The sequence below is a fragment of the Misgurnus anguillicaudatus genome, chromosome 21, assembly GCF_027580225.2.
Source record: "Misgurnus anguillicaudatus chromosome 21, ASM2758022v2, whole genome shotgun sequence".
NCBI classification, from domain to species: Eukaryota; Metazoa; Chordata; class Actinopteri; order Cypriniformes; family Cobitidae; genus Misgurnus; species Misgurnus anguillicaudatus.
In genome coordinates, this window is record NC_073357.2 from 6,560,641 (window position 1) to 6,584,065 (window position 23,425).

The following is a 23,425-nucleotide window of genomic DNA, read 5'->3' on the forward strand; positions in this document are numbered from 1 at the left end:
TTCAAGTTAATTTCTTCCTATGGTTATTTCGAGTCGATCGGAATAACCCTCGCGGAGTTATTTGCGCATGTTTTTTAAACGCTATTTTGCTGTGCAGGGCTAACCGTAAGGCGAAACCTGGCATGTTTGGTATCGTTGGACTCGGCAACAATTCAAAACTCTTAGTAAAAAAGTCCCATGAAAATACGTCAAACTCAGCCTAAGTTATAAGCATTTACATGATTTGTCTGGCCACTAGGTGGCGCTGTGACGAAACGAGGCACGCAATCTCAAGCCATGACTGTCATCACAAATACCAAGTGTCGTGTTGATACTTCATTTCTGTCCCCAGTTATAGCCAAAAAAGTCCAATTGGCTGCGCACACTTCAGACGTTTGGGCTTGGCATATCGACCGTGAGTCGAAAGTTCAACTTTTTTTTAATAATTATTGATATTCGAACTCCAAGGAACATTTTAGCACTGGAACGATTCTGATCGAGCGAAAAACCTAGGACTAGTTCGTTTTTATTTTTTTCGACAAAATCGAAAATACAGAAAAATGTTTATGACGGAAATAAAATCGGAGATATACATTTTTTAAGTTTGGAACCAGGGATTACAATGATACCAAACACTTGACTGTCTGATGTCCGGTTTAGGAGTTATGAGCACCAACGCGTCGGGCATTGCTATAGCGCCACCTATGGGCCGATTTGGCTGATTCACTGTATCTGAGTAGCCTGCTAATATACAACCAGTTGACCAAGTGGCAAGTTTCTACGACTTACGGTTTGGGCTGGGCAACGCGTTTTACCGTGGAAAAATAATAATAATAAAACAGACAAATACAATAGGTTTTCAGCACTTCGTGCTCGAAACCCTAATAAAACAGACAAATACAATAGGTTTTCAGCACTTCGTGCTCGAAACCCTAATTAAAGCTGCAAGCAGCATTTGCCGGGTTTCGAGCATTAAGGCACGTCAAAGATGTCACACGTCGTCGACCAGGCTGATCCAGCATCCACAAAAACGAAAGAGATGGTAAGAAACGGTTCATACAGACTATGTATGCTTAAACACACGTGCACCTATAGGACCTATAGGAGTTATCACCAATAACTCACAAACCGTTTGATTGACAGCAACGCTTCAAGAGGAAAGTTGTTCACCATGGGCAGATCTATCATATGATGTCATGTTTGTGTGTGTATGTCACGTGATACAGGCACCGAAATATGTTATTACGCCCCCTAGTGGCCAAATGACACCTTAATTCTTACAGACCTTCAGGAGCAGTACACGAAGAAGCACAGTGCGTTTCGTTCCGATCGACCTTTGTTAACCCTGTCAAATTAGTCCTCAACCTTCATTGGCTGATGACGGACATGTTTTTGAAGATACGCCAATGTCCTTCTAGACCCTCATGGTACATTGCACAAAGACATACAATACAAAATATTAAGTGTATCGGGCAAACGGTTGTGTAGTAATAGCCATTCCCGATCTCAATCTTGTTACAGCGCCACCTAGTGGCCAAAATCCGCATCTTTTTTACTGTGATCCCGGAGTGAGCTGGTACATATGTTTACATAACCTCGTTAAGATATCTCAAACGGTTCACGAGTTATATCCATTTTAGTGACGATAGGCTACTTCCTGTATGGAGCTTTGGGGCCCCTTAGTGACCCTGAAGCGAAATTTCAAAATCTGTTCGATAATTATTTACCTACTCACTCCACAGATTTCTCCTGCATTGGAACGATTACGATCGGGCAAAAAACCTAGGAGTAGTTCGCAAAAGTAGGATTTGAAGGTTATCACCAATAACTCACGAACCGTTTGATTGACAGCAATGCTTCAAGAAGCAAAGTTGTTCACCATGGGCAGATCTATCATATGATGTCATGTTTGTGTGTGTATGTCAAACGTCACGTGATACAGGCACCGAAATATGGTATTACGCCCCCTAGTGGCCAAATGACACCGTAATTCTTACAGACCTTCATGAGCAGTACACGAAGAAGCACAGTGCGTTTCGTTCCGATCGACCTTCGTTAACCCTGTCAAATCAGTCCTCAACTTTCATTGGCCGATGACGGCCATGTTTTTGGAGATACGCCAATGTCCTTCCAGACCCTCATGGTACATTGCACAAAGACACACCATACCAAATATTAAGTGTATCGGGCTAACGGTTGTGTAGTAATAGCCATTCCCGAGCTAAAGCCTGTTATAGCGCCACCTAGTGGCCAAAATCTGCATCTTTTTTACTGTCACACCGGAGTGAGCTGGTACACATGTGTACCAAACCTCGTTAAGATATCTCAAACCGTTCACGAGTTATATCCCTTTCAGTGATGGTAGGCTACTTCCTGTATGGAGTTTTGGCGCCCCTTAGTGACCCTGAAGCAAAATTTCAAATTCTGTTCGATAATTATTTACCTACTCACTCCACAGATTTCTCCTGCGTTGGAACGATTCCGATCGGGCGAAAAACCTAGGACTAGTTCATTTTGGCTAGAAATGCATATTATGCAAATTAGCGAAAAATTTGCATACCGGAAATGAAATCGGAGATATACATTTTTTAAGTTTGGAGCCAGGGATTACAATGGTACCAAATACTTGAGTGTCTGATGTCCGGTTTAGGAGTTATGAGCCCCAACGCGTCGGGCATTGCTATAGCGCCACCTATGGGCCGATTTGGCTGATTCACTGTATCTGAGTAGCGAGCTGATATACAACCAGTTGACCAAGTGGCAAGTTTCTACGACTTACGGTTTGTGCTGGGCGACGCGTTTTATGGCGGAAAAATAATAATAATAATAATAATAATAATAATAATAATAATTAAAGCTGCAAGCAGCATTTGCCGGGTTTCGAGCATTAAGGCACGTCAAAGACGTCACACGTCGTCAACCAGGCTGATCCAGCATCCACAAAAACGAAAGAGATGGTCAGAAACGGTTCATACAGACTATGTATGCTTAAACACATGTGCACCTATAGGACTATTTTGGTTTTTCACAATTTTCAGCCATTTCTGATGGAGATTTTAATATAACGCCAATAAAGATTTTGTTCAGAAGCTATTGCATTTTTCTTCCTATGGTGTTTTCGAATCGATAGGAGTTACAGTTACGAAGCTATTAGTGATTGTTTTTTATGTGGTAAAACGTAGTTCTGGTCGAACCGTAATTCGAAACCTGGCATGCTTGGTATCGTAGGATTCAAAAACAATTCAGGATCATATAAAAACAACTCCCATGGAAATTCGTTGATCACAGATGAAGTTATAGGCTTATAAAGTGTAACCATTGGATAATCACAGTATTTAATGCCATCTTTCCCGTTATAGTGCCACCTTTTGTCCGATCGGCAAGCATTTTATTTCACAACCTCAGGTCGATGGCCTTCACATACTATTCAAGCCCCGTGAATATCTCAAACCCCTCTCGAGTTATGGCCATTTAAATTTACTAAGCTCCGCCCATTTATATTTTTGGCCACTCCTTTCGTGGATGAATACAAATTTCAACTTTTTTTTGATAACTATTTATAGTCACACTCCACAGAATCAATCAGCCTTGGTTAGGTTCCGATCGGGTGAAAAACCTAGGACTAGTTAGCAAAAGTAGGTTTTGAAGGTTATCACAAATAACGCGAGAACCATTTAATTGACAGCAACGCTTCAAGAGGAAAAGTTGTTCACCATGGGCAGATCTATCATATGATGTCATGTTTGTGTGTGTATGTCAAACGTCACGTGATACAGGGCACCGAAATATGCCCCCTAGTGGCCAAATGACACCGTAATTCTTACAGACCTTCATGAGCAGTACACAAAGCAGCACAGTGCGTTTCGTTCCGATCGACCTTCGTTAACCCTGTCAAATCAGTCCTCAACCTTCATTGGCCGATGACGGCCATGTTTTTGGAGATACGCCAATGTCCTTCCAGATCCTCATGGTACATTGCACAAAGACACACCATACCAAATATTGAGAGTATCGGGAAAACGATTGTGTAGTAATAGCCATTTCCGAGCTCAAGCCTGTTATAGCGCCACCTAGTGGCCAAAATCCGCATCTTTTTTACTGTGTCCCCGGAGTGAGCTGGTACATATGTGTACAAAACCTCGTTAAGATATCTCAAACGGTTCACGAGTTATATCCATTTTAGTGACGATAGGCTACTTCCTGTATGGAGCTTTGGCGCCCCTTAGTGACCCTGAAGCGAAATTTCAAAATCTGTTCGATAATTATTTACCTACTCACTCCACAGATTTCTCCTGCATTGGAACGATTCCGATCGGGTAAAAAACCTAGGAGTAGTTCGCAAAAGTAGGATTTGAAGGTTATCACCAATAACTCACGAACCGTTTGATTGACAGCAACGCTTCAAGAAGTAAAGTTGTTCACCATGGGCAGATCTATCATATGATGTCATGTTTGTTTGTGTATGTCAAACGTCACGTGATACAGGCACTGAAATATGGTATAATGCCCCCTAGTGGCCAAATGACACCGTAATTCTTACAGACCTTCATGAGCAGTACACGAAGAAGCACAGTGCGTTTCGTTCCGATCGACCTTCGTTAACCCTGTCAAATCAGTCCTCAACCTTCATTGGCCAATGACGGCCATGTTTTTGGAGATATGCCAATGTCCTTCCAGACCCTCATGATACATTGCACAAAGACACACCATAGCAAATATTAAGTGTATTGGGCTAACGGTTGTGTAGTAATAGCCATTCCCGAGCTAAAGCCTGTTATAGCGCCACCTAGTGGCCAAAATCTGCATCTTTTTTACTGTCACACCGGAGTGAGCTGGTACACATGTGTACCAAACCTCGTTAATATATCTTAAACCGTTCACGAGTTATAGCCATTTCAGTGATGATAGGCTACTTCCTGTATGGAGTTTTGGCGCCCCTTAGTGACCCTGAAGCGAAATTTCTAATTCTGTTCGATAATTATTTACCTACTCACTCCACAGATTTCTCCTGCGTTGGAACGATTCCGATCGGGCGAAAAACCTAGGACTAGTTCATTTTGGCTAGAAATGCATATTATGCAAATTAGCGAAAAATTTGCATACCGGAAATGAAATCGGAGATATACATTTTTTAAGTTTGGAGCCAGGGATTACAATGGTACCAAATACTTGAGTGTCTGATGTCCGGTTTAGGAGTTATGAGCCCCAACGCGTCGGGCATTGCTATAGCGCCACCTATGGGCCGATTTGGCTGATTCACTGTATCTGAGTAGCGAGCTGATATACAACCAGTTGACCGAGTGGCAAGTTTCTACGACTTACGGTTTGTGCTGGGCGACGCGTTTTATGGCGGAAAAATAATAATAATAATAATAATAATAATAATAATAATAATAATAATTAAAGCTGCAAGCAGCATTTACCGGGTTTCGAGCATTAAAGCACGTCAAATACGTCAGACATCGTCGACCAGGCTGATCCAGCATCCACAAAAACAAAAGAGGTGGTCAGAAACGGTTCATACAGACTATGTATGCTTAAACACACGTGCACCTATAGGACAAACATGTCACGTCCTTAATGTGAAGTCATTCGCAGCTACCAGACACACGTGTTCTAAGTTGTCAGCAAAAAAGGTGTTATCATTCAGTGAAAGTGGTGCTTGCAGTGGCAAAACTTAGGTCACAAAATGTTAAAATTGTGTTAATGAGTCAAAAGAGCCGAACCCCATGTCTCTACGATGTTCTGATACAGAGATACAGCTCTTGTAAATGGTTGCTAGGGTATTCTCATCGGTTGCTAGGGAGTGAATTGTAATCCACCAATGATTATACTCAAAGCCATGAAAGACATTATCCATGATGACTCATGATTTTAGATGTAATTTTGCAGTATTTTTAAGTGAAAAAAACAAATAACCACTAGGTGGCGCTATGACAGACTCGTGCATGCAACCTCAGGTCATGACTGTGTTACTTGTAGCTAGAATCACGGCTATTCACTTTAGTTTAGTACAGTTGTCACCAGTCAACAGTTGTATGACCATTGGGCTTACTCAATGTCAAAGGTTTTGTTCAATTATGAGTCCAACTAGTGGTGCAGGCATACCATTTTTTTTGTATTGCCTCAGACTCTGCTCAGACATCAGCGTATCAAATTTGGTGAAAAAATGTCATTTCGTTGCAGAGTTATAAGCATTTATATCTAAAAAACACAAAAAATGAATGTAATTTTTCGTTTTTTGCAATTTTCGGCCATTTCTGATGGAAATTTTAACATAACACCAATAGAACTTTTTGTTCAGAAGGTAAAGTTAATTTCTTCCTATGGTTGTTTCGAGTCGATCAGAATAACCCTCGCGGAGTTATTCGCGCATGTTTTTTAAGCGCTATTTTGCTGCGCAGGGCTAACCGTAAGGCGAAACCTGGCATGTTTGGTATCGTTGGACTCGGCAACAATTCAAAACTCTTAGTAAAAAAGTCCCATGAAAATACGTCAAACTTAGCCTAAGTTATAAGCATTTAAATGATTCGTCTGACCACTAGGTGGCGCGGTGACGAAACGAGGCACGCAACCTCAGGCCATGACTCTCATCACAAATACCAAGTGTCGTGTTGATACTTCATTTCTGTCCCCAGTTATAGCCAAAAAAGTCCAATTGGCTGCGCACACTTCAGACGTTTGGGCGTGGCATGTCGACCGTGAGTCGAAAGTTCAACTTTTTTTTAATAATTATTGATATTCGAACTCCAAGGAACATTTTAGCACTGGAACGATTCCGATCGAGCGAAAAACCTAGGACTAGTTCGTTTTTATTTTTTTCGACAAAATCGGAAATAGCGGAAAATTTTTAATGACGGAAATGAAATCGGAGATATACATTTTTTAAGTTTGGAGCCAGGGATTACAATGATACCAAACACTTGAGTGTCTGATGTCCGGTTTAGGAGTTATGAGGCCCAACGCGTCGGGCATTGCTATAGCGCCACCTATGGGCCGATTTGGCTGATTCACTGTATCTGAGTAGCCTGCTAATATACAACCAGTTGACCAAGTGGCAAGTTTCTACGACTTACGGTTTGGGCTGGGCGACGCGTTTTAAGGCGGAAAAATAATAATAATAATAAAACAGACAAATACAATAGGTTTTCAGCACTTCGTGCTCGAAACCCTAATAAAACAGACAAATACAATAGGTTTTCAGCACTTCGTGCTCGAAACCCTAATAATAATAAAACAGACAAATACAATAGGTTTTCAGCACTTCGTGCTCGAAACCCTAATTATAGTGTACACAACAATTATATTAAATTTTTTTAAAGACCAAGTTGGACTGTACAGTGAAGGAAAATCAAGTGTCCAGTCCTGAAACACCTCAGGTGGCTCCTCGTGATGCCGTCGAGGATTGTGTCTAGGGCAGCTTCAGCGGTCTTTCTAATTGGTGATCTAAACAGCTGGATATATTTGAGCTTTGAAAAGCACAGCTTGTACCCCAGTCACCGGGGACGTCGGAGCCTCTGCAGGGCGTTCGGGGTTGTGTTCGAGAGTGAAAGAAGCAGTAACAAAGACGCGCTTTGTGGAGGGATCTCCTGTTGATGGTTTCGAGCTGACGTTAAATGCTTTCGCAGAGCCAGATGATTCATGCGTTAAACCCCAGGCGCATGGCAATAATCAAATGATGTTTTTGGCATGGACGTGCGTATAGAAATCTGAGAGTGTTCGTGTGCGCTATCTGTCCATGCAAGCCTCTTACAATGTGCTCACGCTATGAAATGCTGACTATGCTAATATGAGCCGGGCTAAAAGCGTTTTTTTTTTATAAGCAAAACGCAACTTACTGATGTACGTATTGGTCAACATCTAGTTAATTCAAAACTGACCATTTACTTTCTTAATAAATGCCTTCTTAAAAAACAGTATAGGTCGAATGACACTTCCCAAAAATATGACCTAAGAGGACCGTGATTTCTAAATTAGTGTCCCTGCCGGCAGCCAGAGATTCCGGAAATACTTTATATTTAATACATTGTGGAATTCGTCTGCATGATAACATTTTTGTAACTTAGGGCCAGATTTACTAACAGCTTGCGCCAGCGCAAATCATCATTCCAAAAAACGATGTCGAGATTTACTAAAGACGCGCAGTGAATCGTTAGTGCTGAAAAACTGTGTTATTTAAATCATTCACGCAACGTGATTTACTAATGTTTGCGCGTGCGTTATGACTGGCAATTGCGCCTGTGCTATTTAATTTGCCCTTTTTTAGTAAATAACACACAGATATAACCACTTTTTTGGAGCACGCTTTTTTGGAATTGCGCCCTGATGCTAATTTGCCCCGTTTAGTAAATATGGCCCTTAAGGGCTCATTATAGTTGTGTGTAGGTCCTACAGTGTAGCCGCGACAGCGTAGGTTTCACGTCGGCTTTCATTTATACTTTTGCGTTGTTGTCTGCGTCGACGTGCAAACACACGCGCGGACCGCTGGTAGGCAGTATCCACGCCTGTAACCACAGTATCAGCGCGACCGTCAATGAACAAGCAATTTGGCCAGTTTAACCCACAAACGAAGAAACAGCAAATTGTTGTGTATGTTTTGAGAAGACCAGCAGTGATGGAAGTAAATAAACAACGACTTTAGTTGCAGTTTGAGTAAAATCACTGCTCAACTTGGTCCATCTTTACATGTCGCACGCAAACGGAATGACAAATTTTTTTTACCTGATGGGAGGGGTTCTGGTGGACCAATCACAGCGCTTGCAATCCGAGTAGGACTGACGCGCTGTTAAAATTTTTGCGAGGTGAACGTCAGGCTACGCAGAGCTATGCACAGGCTACGGATAGCCTACGCCGTAGCTATGTAATTCAATGGATTCTGTAATGTGGAATGACGAGTATGTGAACTTCACGCCAGTTGGCTTGTTCGGTTAATTTAGACTATTCAACCTTCCAGGTAAGTTCTGTATGTTATGGTTTATCGTTTAAATAACTGATAATATTACTTTAATGTATAGACATCTATTCAGCCTGCTGTTCCGTCTGCTATTGTTTAGTTGAATAACTTGCCTTTCTAGATTAAATGTCTGTTCTTCGGCTTGGATTCTGTGAAATAATTTTCTAAATAAACGCAACATATAGTCTACTGTGACTTATATATGTTATTTCGTCTTAATGACGCATTTCTGAATGATGCGGCTTATACTCCGGTGCGGCTTATAGTCTGGAAAGTACGGTAGACTTTTAATTAGGATCCTACGCACAGTTTTATAAATGAGACCCCAAACGTTGGTCCTGGAGGGCCGCAGTCCTGCAGAGTTTAGCTCCAACCCTGATTAAAGCTTTCTAGTAACTCTTTAGGCCTTGATTAACCTGTTCAGGTCGAGGCATAAGGGTCTTATCTAGCGAAACGATTGTCACTTTTGACAAGAAAAATAAAAAAATATGCACTTTTAAACCACAACTTCTCGTCTATCTCCGGTCCTGTGACGCGCCAGCGCAACCTCACGTAAATGCGTAATGACATCGAAAGATCACGTGTTACATATCTGAAACGCACATTTGCGGACCATTGTAAACAATAAACTGACACAAAGACATTAATTAGTTTCATTTGACATACAGCAACGTCGGAACGGTCCTCTTTCTCCACACTTGTAAACACTGGGGCGTAGTTTCCATACGTCATCTGTGACCTCTTGACGTTATGACGTATTAAGTGAGGTCGCGCTGGCGCGTCACAGGACTGGAGGAAGACGAGAAGTTGTGGTTAAAAAATGCATATTTTTTATTTGTCTTGCCAAAAGTGACAATCGTTTCGCTAGATAAGACCCTAATGCCTCATTTGAGATCATTTAGAGTCCTTTGAAACGACAATTTTAAACTGCATTAAAACTGTTAAGTGTTGGGGTCCATTAAAGTCCATTAAAATGAGAAAAATCCTGGAATGTTTTCCTCAAAAAACATAATTTCTTCTCGACTGAACAAAGAAAGACATCAACATTTTGGATGACATGGTGGTGAGTAAATTATCTGGATTTTTTTTTTTTTTTAAGAAAATTGACTAATCCTTTAAAAAAGGATCATGACATAACCTAGACGCACAGAAACCTATTGTCAGAGGAAGGGAAGTGCTGACAGTAATACTCCATTCCTGATTTTACTGTTGTTTGCACTGTTGCGTGGGAGTGCTTTTACTTTTTTAAATTATATATTCATTTTTTTATATAATTAATATTAAATTATCTTTATTTTAAGCTGTTTATATGGCTGTTTGATTACCATTTTAAATTTTGTCCCCACTGGGGAGGCAGCGATGTAAAGACCCCCCCCATTCCCCTCAGCCTATCACACCCTGCTTATTTCTATACAATATTACTAGACCTACTTAATTATACTTTTTGATCTGTTTACAACATTATTTTCTGTAAAATATACATCAGATTACAAAAATCAAATGCACTGCGAATCAATCAGTTTACGGTAAAAATCGACACAAATTCAACTAGGCTGACAGATCTAAAATGCTTATAGTTGATAGCTGTTCCTCTTTGGCCACTGTGGGCTCCCCGAGTTAGATTCATGTGCTTCGCTGACAGTCTGTCCAGCCTTTGAGAAGACTGATGTGTGGAAGGGAATGATAAATGAGCTGTTTGATGGAAAGAGACACTTTGGCTGTGAATCACAAGGCTGCTGTTCGCAGTCAAACGGATGACAGCCACGAAATTCTGAAGGGTTCACTTTTACTGAAGTCCATAGAGACATGCATCAGCCACGATCATTTATCATAGAGAAAGAGAGACTGTCACTAAGTTTTTAATCTTCGATGGTCAGATATTAGGGGTGATTATACAGCAAGGCAACTATTCAATTCAATTTTATATATATATATATATATATATATATATATATATATATATATATATATATATATATATATATATATATATATATATATATATATATATATATATATATATTTATATATATATATATATTTATATATTGCTTTTCACAAAGCTAAATTGTGCTTTTGTTTCACAAAGCTAAATTGTTCCAAAGTAGCTTTACATTAATAAAAACAAGAGAAAACACAGAAAAAAGTGGACAACAAAAGTAGCAAAGTTGCCATTGTGCTTTCACACGGTATCTCAAGTTCATTTGTTTAATTTACATTGTTTTCGTGCTTTTCTGGTCCGTGTAATGACAGATATAGACAAAATACGCAATTAAAAAGCCCATGGCACATTATTAAATCTGTTTCTCTGAAAATTTACAATAAAATAAAAAAATCACTCAGTGATTGACAGCATGAAGCAGTCGATCGTGTTTCCCTTCAACAGTTTAAGCATAGATTTATAGATGTATGTATTTCTCTGAAGATTATTAACTTCTATGAGGATTCATTTAGTGCTGGGCAGAGAGTGAATGACAGCGCAGTCAAAACAGTGTGTTTTTAAATATTTCATTGCTTTCTTTTCAAATTGCGCAAAGTCAGGATTGTTTGAAACACACTTGTCGTCACATTCATGATTTTATGGTAAAATTCAACTTTTTCGTTTCAATCCACCACCATTTAAACCATAAACAAAGCACTGTCACTTTAATTGAACGTGAGCAGCGCAGCAAAAATAGACCCGACGCCGAAACAATCGCAGCACTGTTGCTTCAGCGGCGCTCCTACCACGCGAGCACGCGCTGCTCATGCGTGCGGTGTGCATGCTTTAACTTATTAACATGGGCGCCGAAAATAACATGTGCACGCTTTCGGTGTTAAACCGGCGTTAGGGGCGGTTCACATTTTGCGTCTAAATCTGCACAGAAAGCGCGAATGTCTGTTGGTTCTTGTCACGTGACCTGTGGTGCGCTTCTGCACTTCAATTCTAGAAATTTGAAATGTTTTTAACTCGATGCGGTGCAGACGCGCCTGAAAAAACCCCGTCGCTTCCATTATGAGCGTGCATACCGCGCGCCTACATTTGAAATAACGAACTTGAGCGTGCAAAAGACGCAAAATGTAAATCGCCCCTTAGACGATCCTATACAAGATATGCTATATATTAACTCTTTTATCTGCCATTGACGAGATATCTCGTCAATCAAGAGAAAACTTTCCCTGCCAATGACGAGTATTTCCGGCTTTCCGTAATACCGCAACTTTTTAAACCCGGAAGTATTGCCCTATGCCAAGCAGCTGCATGTCCATGTATGTTTTAAAGATCGCTCTGAATGGGATCTCTATGAAAAGTCCATCACAAAAATTGAATTATCTCTGCTTTTTTTCTCAAAATGTGGTGTTTAAAATGTAAATTTTTAAAATGTAAATAAATAATGAAAGGAAGTGGTCGGTTGTCACAGGCCACACTGCAAAAAATGATTTTCAAGAAAAAAATTCTTTGAATTTTTGTCTTGTTTTCAGTAAAAATAACTAAAAATTCTTAAATGAAGATGTTTTTTCTTGATGAGCAAAATGACCCAAGAAAATAAGTCTAGTTTTTAGATAAAAAATATCAAATTTAAGTGATTTTGTGCATAAAACAAGCAAAATAATCAATGGGGTAAGCGATACAATTTTTGAACACTTTTCTTAAACACTAAATTCAAGAAAAATTCAGACTTATTTCTTGGGTCGTTTTGCTCATCAAGAAAAATTATCTTAATTTAAGAATTTTTTTATTTTTTTACTGAAAACAAGACAAAAGTACAAAGAATTTTTTTTCTTGAAAATAATTTTTTTGCAGTGCGATCCAGTAGAAAAATATTATATATTAAGTACTATATATTATAAAATACTATACTAAAAAGATGTAATAAAAATTTTAAACATTTTTTAAATGAATCCCAATTTTGATTTAGTTTTCGAATCAAACTTAAAGCAAATGAAATTGCATCTGTTTGATCACTGCAAAAAATGATTTTCAAGAAAAAAAATTCTTAATATTTTTGTCTTGTTTCAGTAAAAATATCAAAAAATTCTTAAATTAAGATGATGAGCAAAACGACCCAAAAAAATAAGTCTAGTTTTTGGACCAAAAATATCAAATTTGAGTGATTTTGTGCAGAAAACAAGCAAAAAAAATCTGCCAATGGGGTAAGCCAATTTTTCTTGAATTTAGTGTTTAAGAAAAATTCTCAAGATTGCTTGTTTTATGCACAAAATCACTTAAATTTGATATTTTTGGTCTAAAAACTAGACTTATTTTCCTGGGTCATATTTCCTCATCAAGAAAAAGCATCTTAATTTAAATTTTTTATATATTTTTTTACTAAAAACAAGACAAAAATACTAACATTTTTTTTCTTAAAAATCATTTTTTTGCAGTGTAGACAGAATATACTTTAAATCTAAATTGGTTGCTAAAGTAATACATTAAATAAAAAGTGTCTCAATTTATAAACTATTTATACTCTATGGAGCAGCCGGAGTGAAGCTCAGCTGGGAGGACAGTCCAGCAGGTTGCACGCCCGCGGTTGACTGATCGGTTTGGGGAGGTGATGGCAGACTGAAGGGTGCGTCTCCTGGCCCTCTGATGTCAGACATTGCACTTTCCTCATCTGAACCCCACGCTTACCACACGAAGCACTGCAAGAGCTCCACTCGCCCAGACGCCACTTAAACTCTACGCACAGAAAATGTACACACGGATTACACACACATAAACAGGCTCAAAACGTACAACTACAAATTAAAAACCATTTCAAAAGTCATTTATTGCCCCATAATACAAAGTTCATTTATGTCAGACGTTTACATTACACAGCGCATCCAAACGTGACGTTACATTTGAATTCTTGAGGAAGATTAGCATGTTGTGAATCAATATCCTAGCTTTAGTGAAGTAGGGTTACTATCAAATAAAAGCCACTATCAGTCAAGTGTCTCATTCACCGTGAGATGTTATAGAGACCATTTACAAGCTCTAAAAGGTTTCTAGTACTTGGACCTGAACGTCCACAAAAGCCTTTTAAAATTCCTGTCTTTGTGCGAGAGCTGAAAAAAAGACATGAAGCTTTAACAAGACACGATCGAGTTCGCAGAGCAGCTGCTTTTCTTAAGAAAATGTGGTCCATTTCACTGTTTAGTTTATCCTACAACCTTTATCTCAGGACGCAATGTGGCTTACACTTTTTAAAATGTATTAAATAAATAATAAAATTTAAAATTAACATTTCGAAGCACAGCTTTTTATAAACCCAATGCATTATGGGATTACCAAGATGCATGCATTGCTGCCTAGATGGTAGAGGAAAACTATGAAAAGAGGAAACTGCTGTATCTACTTAACATGTTCTGTCTTTTCCACATAATTTCATCCAACATTTTTGTTCATTATCAGCTCTACATTATACTACTTTTATTCCGCTCTTATATTTTTTAAATATCACAACTATATTACAGCAAACTCTGTTTCTTCAACCACGTTGTCTCTCGTCAGAATGTCACATTGCACTAACCTTGTGAAAGCACATAAACCCAAGCGGTGAGATTGTTGTCGTTGGTTTGCGTTTGGCACTCGTAGCGTCCATCAAATTTCCCACCGAGCGTGTTTATCTCCAGAACCCGCCCTCCTACCAGTGTGCGGTACCTCGTGCCTGGGCTCTGCTTCAGGGTCTGGTTCTGATAGGACCACGTGATGGGCTTCCTGTGGCTGGGGACCACTGGACAACCTGAGGGGTTAAAGGTCAATATTAGGAGGAAATACAGTCCCATCGTTTGTAATTAGCAAGACTCAATTTACTCATTCCCCGCCAGCCATTTTTTGAAAAGTTGCCCGCCAGCATTTTTTGTGATTTTCGCTAATGTTTCACAAAATGCATTCCAGAATTTCTTTTCTAAAAATATATAAACATACAAATATATCAAATAAAAGAACAGACCCTCTGCTTTCAAACAAACAAACAAAACAGGAAAAAAGTTTCATCCCATCTATATATTTTTCCTCTCTCTCTCTATATATATATACATTTTTTGCAAAATTTGCAAAATTAATTGCTTTGTTGTGAATGAATTTTGTTAGAGATCAGATTCAGAACGATTATCAAAACATACAGAGTTTAAAATTGGTAAATAACGTTTTGGCTTCAGATTTTTTATAAATGTATAAAAATTGCGCCATTACGATGAAATAACATATATAAGTCGCAATGGACTATACGTCGCGTTTATTTAGAAAATTATTTTAAAAAATCTGAGCCGAAGAACAGACATTTAATCTGGAAAGCAATAGCACACAGAACAGCAGGCTGAATAGATATTTGTACGTTAAAGTAATATTATCAGTTATTTAAACGATAAACCATAGCATACACAACTTACCTGGAAGGTTAAATAGGTTAAATTAACTGAACAAGCCAACTAGCGTGAAGTTCGCATACTCGTCATTCCGCATCACGGAATCCATTGAATTACATAAATACAGAAGCAGCATATGGTGGACACTCGCGGCTGTAGACGGTAATGATGTTTCTTGCCTCATAAATGTCAAAATTAATTCATACTGACTTACAAGGCGCACCTGACTATAAGACGCAGCACCAGCCAAATTATGAAAAAAAGCAGCTTATAGACCGAAAAATACGGTAATACATTTTTTAAAACTTTTTAAATTAATCCCAATTTTGATTTAGTTTTCGAATCAAACTTATAGCAAATAATGAAATTGCATCCGTTTGTTTAGACAGAATATACCTTAAATCTAAATTGGTTGCTAAAGTAATATATTAAAGAAAAAGTTTGTCAAAATATGAACTATTGATACTCTATGGAGCAGCTGGATTATCAAAACATACACAGAGTTTAAAATTGGTAAATAACGTTTTGTGCTTCAGATTTTTTATAAATTTATAAAAAGTGCGCCATTGGGTAATCGTATTATTGCAGAATAACATAAACATTTTTCAGAAACACTTTTTTTATGCAAATGTTTTCTCTTAGTTGACGAGACAACCCATCAATGGTGGGGAAAGAGTTAAACAGCCCTACATGAAATAATCTATATTGCATGCTTGTGAATTCATCCATTATTTCATTTTTTTATTATTTTATTGGGCACACACAATAGTGGCTTCTTTAGTTCATATTTCTATTGGTGACTCAAAAGTTACCAAGGTTTTCGTAAAAAAAACATATATTTGTATCACCCACCATTAATTTATTCTAATGACAGAAAGTGTCAATGGAGAAACTACATTACAGGTCATGTGATCTCAACATGACAGCTATGACTGAGAAGCAGAAGTTATGAATAATGTTGTTCAATGCCCATTTTGATTCTATAATCTATTTTTTAGTTTTTAGTAAAATGATATATGACAAGAATAAATCTATGATGGGACTTGATTTTATCAATCAAAAATGTATTGGACTGTAAAAAGGATGCAGACAGCTAGCGGTTGAAAAGTAAGAGGGACGTGTGATGTCAGCCAAAAAAGAAAATTGTTTCAGGTGGACAATAACATTTGTTTTCCTTTGTAATAATGTGCACCAATTCATCTTGTACTCTCTAAAAAATGCTGGGTTATTTTCAACCCAGTGTTGGTTCAAAAAGGGACGAGCCCAGGCCCTTGGGTTGTAATTTAACCAATGCTGGATTGTTTTAACCCAAAATGTTGGGATGTTTTAACCCTTTGTTGGGTTAGCCATTGTTGAACATAACCCAACATTGTGGAGTAAGACAAGAAATGCCAACGCTATCTCATGGCAATTCGTAAACACTTTAAAAGGTGGCTAAATCGTGTAAGTATGACAACATTTTTGTACGATTTGCTTGACCCCTGTGGCGTTGTGTTGGGAGTGGTTTCATTATAGTTTTTTTATGGTATTCATACGTTTTGCGTGATTAACTTCATACGGATCATACTGCATGAATTCATACGAATTAGCCAACTCGTAAAATATGTACGACTTCTCATGAAATGGCAACGCCATCTCATGGCAATTCGTAAGTATTTTATGACGTGGCTAATTCGTATGAATTCATTTGACCACATTCGTACATTTTTGTACGATTTGCCTTGATCCCTGTGACGTTGGGGTTGGGTTTCGTTATTGTTTTTTATAATATTCGTAAATTTTTACATGATTAACTTTGTATAAATGCATACGAATTAGCCAACTCATAAAATACGCTAGACTTCTCGTGTGTACAATAAGACAAGAAATGCCAACACTATCTTATTGCAATTCATAAGTATTTTACAAGGTGGCTAATTTGTATTAATTCGTACGACCACATTTGTTCATTTTTGTATGATTTACCATGACCCCTGATACATTGAGGGTGGGGGGAGTCGTTATTGTTTTTTTTTATAATCTTCATACTTTTTGTATAAGTAACTTCGTATGAATTCATATGAAATTGCCAACTCGTAAAATACGTACAACTTCTTGTGTGTGCAATAAGACAAGGAATGCCAACACTATCTTATTGCAATTCATAAGTATTTTACAAGGTGGCTAATTCGTATTAATTCATACGACCACATTCGTTCATTTTTGTACAATTTATCGTGACCCCTGATACGTTGGGGTAAGGGGGAGTTCGTTATTTTTTTATAATCTTCATACTTCTTGTATTGAATACTTCTTGAATTCATACGAATTAGCCAACTTGTAAAATATGTACAATGTCTTGTGAGATAAGGCTGAAATGTCAGTTTCAAGTTTAACTTCATGTGTACTTTAAAGGAATAGTCTACTCATTTTCAATATTAAAATATGTTATTACCTTAACTAAGAACTGTTGTGTGTGTGCACGTAAGCGCTGGAGCACGTTGCGACGCTTCGATAGCATTTAGCTTAGCCCCATTCATTCAATGGTACCATTTAGAGACAAAGTTAGAAGTGACCAAACACATCAACGTTTTTCCCACTCAAGACGAGTAGTTATACGAGCAAGTTTGGTGGTACAAAATAAAACGTAGCGCTTTTCTAAGCGGATTTAAAAGAGTAACTATTTTATGGCGTAATAGCACTTTTGGGAGTACTTTGACTCAGCGCAGAAACACCCTCCCTCTCCCATTATGAGAGTGAGAAGGGGAGCGGACTTTTCAGGCGAGTCGAAGTACTCCCAAAAGTGCTATTACGCCATAAAATATAGTTCCTCTTTTAAATCCGCTTAGAAAAGCGCTACGTTTTATTTTGTACCACCAAACTTGCTCGTATAACTACTCGTCCCAAATAGGAAAAACGTTGATGTGTCTGGTCACCTCCAACCCCATCTCCAAACGGCACCATTGAATGAATGGGGCCAAGCTAAATGCCATCGAAGCGTCCCAGCGCGCTCCAGCGCTTACGTGCACACACAGAGATGATAGAGGGATGATTCAACAGTTCTTAGTTAAGGTAATAACATATTTTAATATTGAAAATGAGTAGACCATTCCTTTAAGGTGTTAAACTTAACTAAAACTCAGGTCAAATTGGGTCAAAAATGGACAAACTCAGCTGATGGGTTAATCTAATCCAGATATTTTTTATATTTGGGTTAAAACAACCCAACGTATTGGGTTTGTCCCCTTTTGACCCAATGCTGGGTTGAAAATAACAGAACATTTTTTAAAGTGTGCAATAAGACAAGAAATGCCAACGCTATCTCGTGGCAATTCGTAAGTATTTTATGATGTGGCTAATTCGTATTAATTCGTTTGACCACATTTGTACATTTTTGTACGATTTACCTTGACCCCTGTGATGTTGGGGTGGGGTTTCATTATTATTATTTTTTATGATAATCATTTGTTTTTACATGATTAACTTCCCATAAATGCATACGAATTAGCCAACTCATAAAATATGTATGCTGGGTTATTTTACAAGGTGGCTAATTCATATTAATTTGTACGACCACATTCGTAAATTTTTGTATGATTTGCCTTGCCCCTGTGACGTTGGGGTGGGGTTTCATTATTGTTTTTTTATAATCTTCATAATTTTCATTATAATACACACGACTTCTCGTGTGTGCAATAAGACAAGAAATGCCAAAATTATTGCAATTTGTAAGTATTTTACAAGGTGGCTAATTCGTATTAATTTGTACGACCACATTCGTAAATTTTTGTATGATTTGCCTTGACCCCTGATACGTTGGGGTGGGGTTTCATTATTGTTTTTTTATAATCTTCATATGTTTTGTATGAGTAACTTCATATGAATTCATACGAATTAGCCAACTCATAAAATATGTACGTCTTCTCGTAAGATCAGATTGAAAATGCCCATTGAATTAAAGGGTCAAGTTTAATTTCATGTTTACTTTAAGGTGTTAAACTTAACTAACACTCAGGTCAAAAAGGGACAAACTCAGCTGTTGGGTTAAATTAATCCAGATTCGTAAGTATTTTATGACGTGGCTAATTCGTATTAATTTGTTTGACCACATTCATACATTTTTGTACAATTTGCCTTGAGCCCTATGACGTTGGGGTTGGGTTTCATTATTTTTTTATGATAATCATATGTTTTACATGATAAACTTCGTATAAATGACTATGAACTAGCCAACTCGTAAAATATGTAAGACTTCTTGTGTGTGCAATAAGACAAGAAACGCCAACACTATCTTATTGCAATTTGTAAGCATTTTACAAAGTGGCTAATTTGTATTTATTTGTACGACCACATTCGTTCATTTTTGTACGTTGGGGTGGGGTGGGGGGGGGTCTTTCTTCAGTTTTTTTATAATCTTCATATGTTTTGTATGAGTAACTTCATATGAATTCATACGAATAAGCCAACTCGTAAAATATGTATGACTTTTCGTAAGATCAGACTGAAAATACCCATTGAATTAAAGGGTCAAGTTTAATTTCATGTGTACTTTAAGGTGTTAAACTTTACTTATACTTGGGACAAATTGGGTTAAAAAGGGACAAACTCAGCTGTTGAGTTAAATTAATCCAGATTTTTTTTTATTTGGGTTAAAACAACCCGACATATTGGGTTTGTCCCATTTTGACCCAATGCTGGGTCGAAAATAACAAAAACATTTTAGAGTGTGCATTAAGACAAGAAATGGCAAAGCTATCTTGTTGCAGTTCATAAGTATTTTACAAAGTTGCTAAGACCACATTCGTTCATTATTATACGATTTACCGTGAACCCTGATACATTGGGGTTGGGGGGTCCTTATTGTGGTTTTTTTATAATCTTCATATGTTTTGTATGAGTAACTTCATATGAATTCATACGAATAAGCCAACTCGTAAAATATGTATGACTTTTCGTAAGATCAGACTGAAAATACCCATTGAATTAAAGGGTCAAGTTTAATTTCATGTGTACTTTAAGGTGTTAAACTTTACTTATACTTGGGACAAATTGGGTTAAAAAGGGACAAACTCAGCTGTTGGGTTAAATTAATCCAGATTTTTTTTTTATTTGGGTTAAAACAACCCAACGTATTGGGTTTTGTCCCATTTTGACACAATGCTGGGTTGAAAATAACAAAAAAAAAATTTTGAGTGTGCAATAAGACAAGAAATGGCAACGCTATCTTGTGGCAATTTGTAAGTATTTTATGACGTGGCTAATTCGTATTCATTCGTTTGATCACATTTGTACATTTTTGTACGATTTGCCTTGACCCCTGTGACGTTGGGTTGGGGTTTCATTATTGTTTTTGTTTATGATAATCATACGTTTTTACATGATTGACTTCGTATAAATGCCTACGAATTAGCCAACTCATAAAATATGTAAGACTTCTTGTGTATACAATAAGACAAGAAATGCCAACACTATTTTATTGCAATTCATAAGTATTTTACAAAGTGGCTAATTTGTATTTATTCGTACGACCACATTCGTTCATTATTATATGATTTACCGTGACCCCTGATACGTTGGGGTCAGGGGGGATGGGGTCCTTATTGTGGTTTTTTATAATCTTCATACGTTTTTGTATCAATAACTTCGTATTAATTCATCCGAGTTAGTCAACTCGTAAAATATGTACGACTTCTCGTGAAATCAAGCTCAAATGCCCATTGAATTATTTGTGTTACAACAACCCAATGGATTTGGTTTGTCCCCTTTGGACCCAATGCTGGGTTGAAAATAAGACAAGAAATGGCAACGCTATCTCGTGGCAATTCGTAAGTATTTTATGACGTGGCTAATTCGTATTAATTTGTTTGACCACATTCGTACATTTTTTACTCATTCGTACATTTGCCTTGACCCCTGTGACGTTGGGGTGGGGTTTCATTATTGTTTTTTTTATGATAATCACACGTTTTTACATGATTAACTAAATGCCTATTAATTAGCCAACTCATAAAATATGTAAGACTTCTCGTGTATGCAATAAGACAAGAAATGCCAACGCTATCTTGTGGCAATTCGTAAGTATTTTATGACGTGGCTAATTCATACGACCACATTCGTCCATTTCTGTACGATCTGCCTTAACCTACGTTGGGGTTAGGGGTGGAGCTTCGTTATTGTTTTTTATAATATTCGTACGTTTTTGCATGGTTAACTTCGTATGAATTCCAATGTAAAATATGTACAACTTGAAAAAGTCGTGTCAAAAAGGGACAAACTCAGCTGTTTCAAAATTTTTATATTTGGGTTAAAACAAACCAACAGATTGGGTTTGTCCCCTTTTGACCCAATGCGTGGGTTCAAGTGCAATGTTAAAGTTACTTATATTCATTACTAATCATTCTTTACGGACAATAAAGCAACATTAGTGCATTAAAAAATTATTACGGGACCATGTCATAATCTTATTATAAGTTTGAAGGAGTGCCATACCTATTCTTAAAATATCTCCAGGTTTGACTGTAATGCTGGTGCCGATCAGAGAAGCCATCAGAACTCTTTTTCTGTTCATCTCCTTTAAATGCTCAGATTCACCCAGAGGTCCTCCTGACATCAAGAAGAAAATACACTGTATCACCAAACGCATTACCATCAAACACAATCCATCTAATCATGATAAACCGGTGAGCTTTCTAAGTTTCTTTGATGGTTAAGTGATTACTACTCTTTAGATAATTTCTTCCATCAGCTGAGAGATTCCAACTTCTGTTTCTGTTTAATGACCACTAACAACTTCAGTCTATAAGATCTCCAGAGAAAGTCACCCTCAATAAGGACATGCATATTTCTTCTTCTCCTGCACAGATGGATTTGACCACCTCTGTAGGATCTAAAAAAGCGCGGACCGTCTCGCACGCTATTTCTCAACAAGATGCGCCAAACCACGCCAATATCAATATGCAACTCGCAAACTCCCATTGAGTTAGCGGACTTTCCAAAACTAAGCCAACCCACAAAGTGTGGTTCACTTGTCATGCGAGGATTTCCCTGTCACCCAGCAAACTTTAGACTGACATACTGGCACCTGGAGAATCGCTACTCACCCGCCACGCGGAGCAGACTGGAAGCCACCGATTTTCCAATATCATTGGCAGCCACGCAGGAGTAGATGCCGTAGTCTTGCGGCGCGATGTTCCTCAGAATCAAAGAACCGTTTGGGAGGAGAGCGGCGCTGGTGCTCAACGGGCCCTCCTTACGATGCCAGCTCACTGTTGGTTTAGGTACACCTGTTTGGAGGGAAAACCCATGTTACTGTCTATCAATCAATTTACAGATTAGAGGTCAGACAAATGGATAGTTTCTACAAACACTGTGCACTTTGGTGCTTTATTACCTTTTGTTACAGAGGCACAACCCAAGTTTTTCTTTGAAAATACAGTATGTATATGACTTCCTTTTTTCAGATGAACTAAAGCAAACCGTTTCATATAAGAAATGCCATTATGTTATCTTCTTATAAAGCTCCAAAAAGCGCATGCATCCATCATTAAAGTAATCACATGACTCCAGTGGGTTAATACAGTATATGCCTTCTGAAGTTAAACAATACAATTTTGTGAGAGAAAACTATTCATATTTGTATGTATTTTTAAACATTTATTAATATATCAATCATTTGATATATCAAATCATTCTTGGAGCTTCACCATATTGAGCCCTATATAAGAACATAAAATGACTGCATTTCTCAACTTTTGTATTCAAGTGAGCATAATTTCATATTTTGAATTAACTATTCATTGAAAAAACCGTTTAAATAAGCTAGTATTCAACACATCAAATGTCTATTTTACCTCGAGATATCTTAACTTGTTTGATTGTAACCAGCAATTAAAGTCATACAACAAATGTAACAAATGTCATTATCTTGACATCATTTTATGTATTTAATTTGTTATAACTTTAAGCATATATAAGCATAATTTCATTTGTTAATTTTATAAATAACTTATTGTAGGCAAGTTAATGAGGCATAATTTTATTTGTTAATTTGATATATAATTTATTGTGAGAACTCATTATTTAATTTAATTATTTAATTTATTATTAAAAAAATATATATTTTTTTCTTAATTTTATTTGTTCATTTGATTCATCAATTATTGTAGGTAATAACTCATT

At 37.5% G+C, this 23,425-nt stretch overlaps 1 protein-coding gene across 1 annotated transcript in view; it reads right to left on the reverse strand.

Moving 5' to 3' along the window:
- adamtsl3 (ADAMTS-like 3) overlaps nt 1–23,425 on the reverse strand; it is a 246,130-nt gene that overhangs the window by 18,530 nt on the left and 204,175 nt on the right. Inside the window, exons 24-27 of the mRNA XM_073859643.1 lie at nt 22,348–22,530; nt 21,737–21,850; nt 14,431–14,643; nt 13,409–13,595 (exon numbers count right to left, since the gene is read on the reverse strand). Coding sequence (XP_073715744.1) covers nt 13,409–13,595; nt 14,431–14,643; nt 21,737–21,850; nt 22,348–22,530 — 697 coding nt within the window. The remainder of the gene's footprint in view (nt 1–13,408; nt 13,596–14,430; nt 14,644–21,736; nt 21,851–22,347; nt 22,531–23,425) is intronic.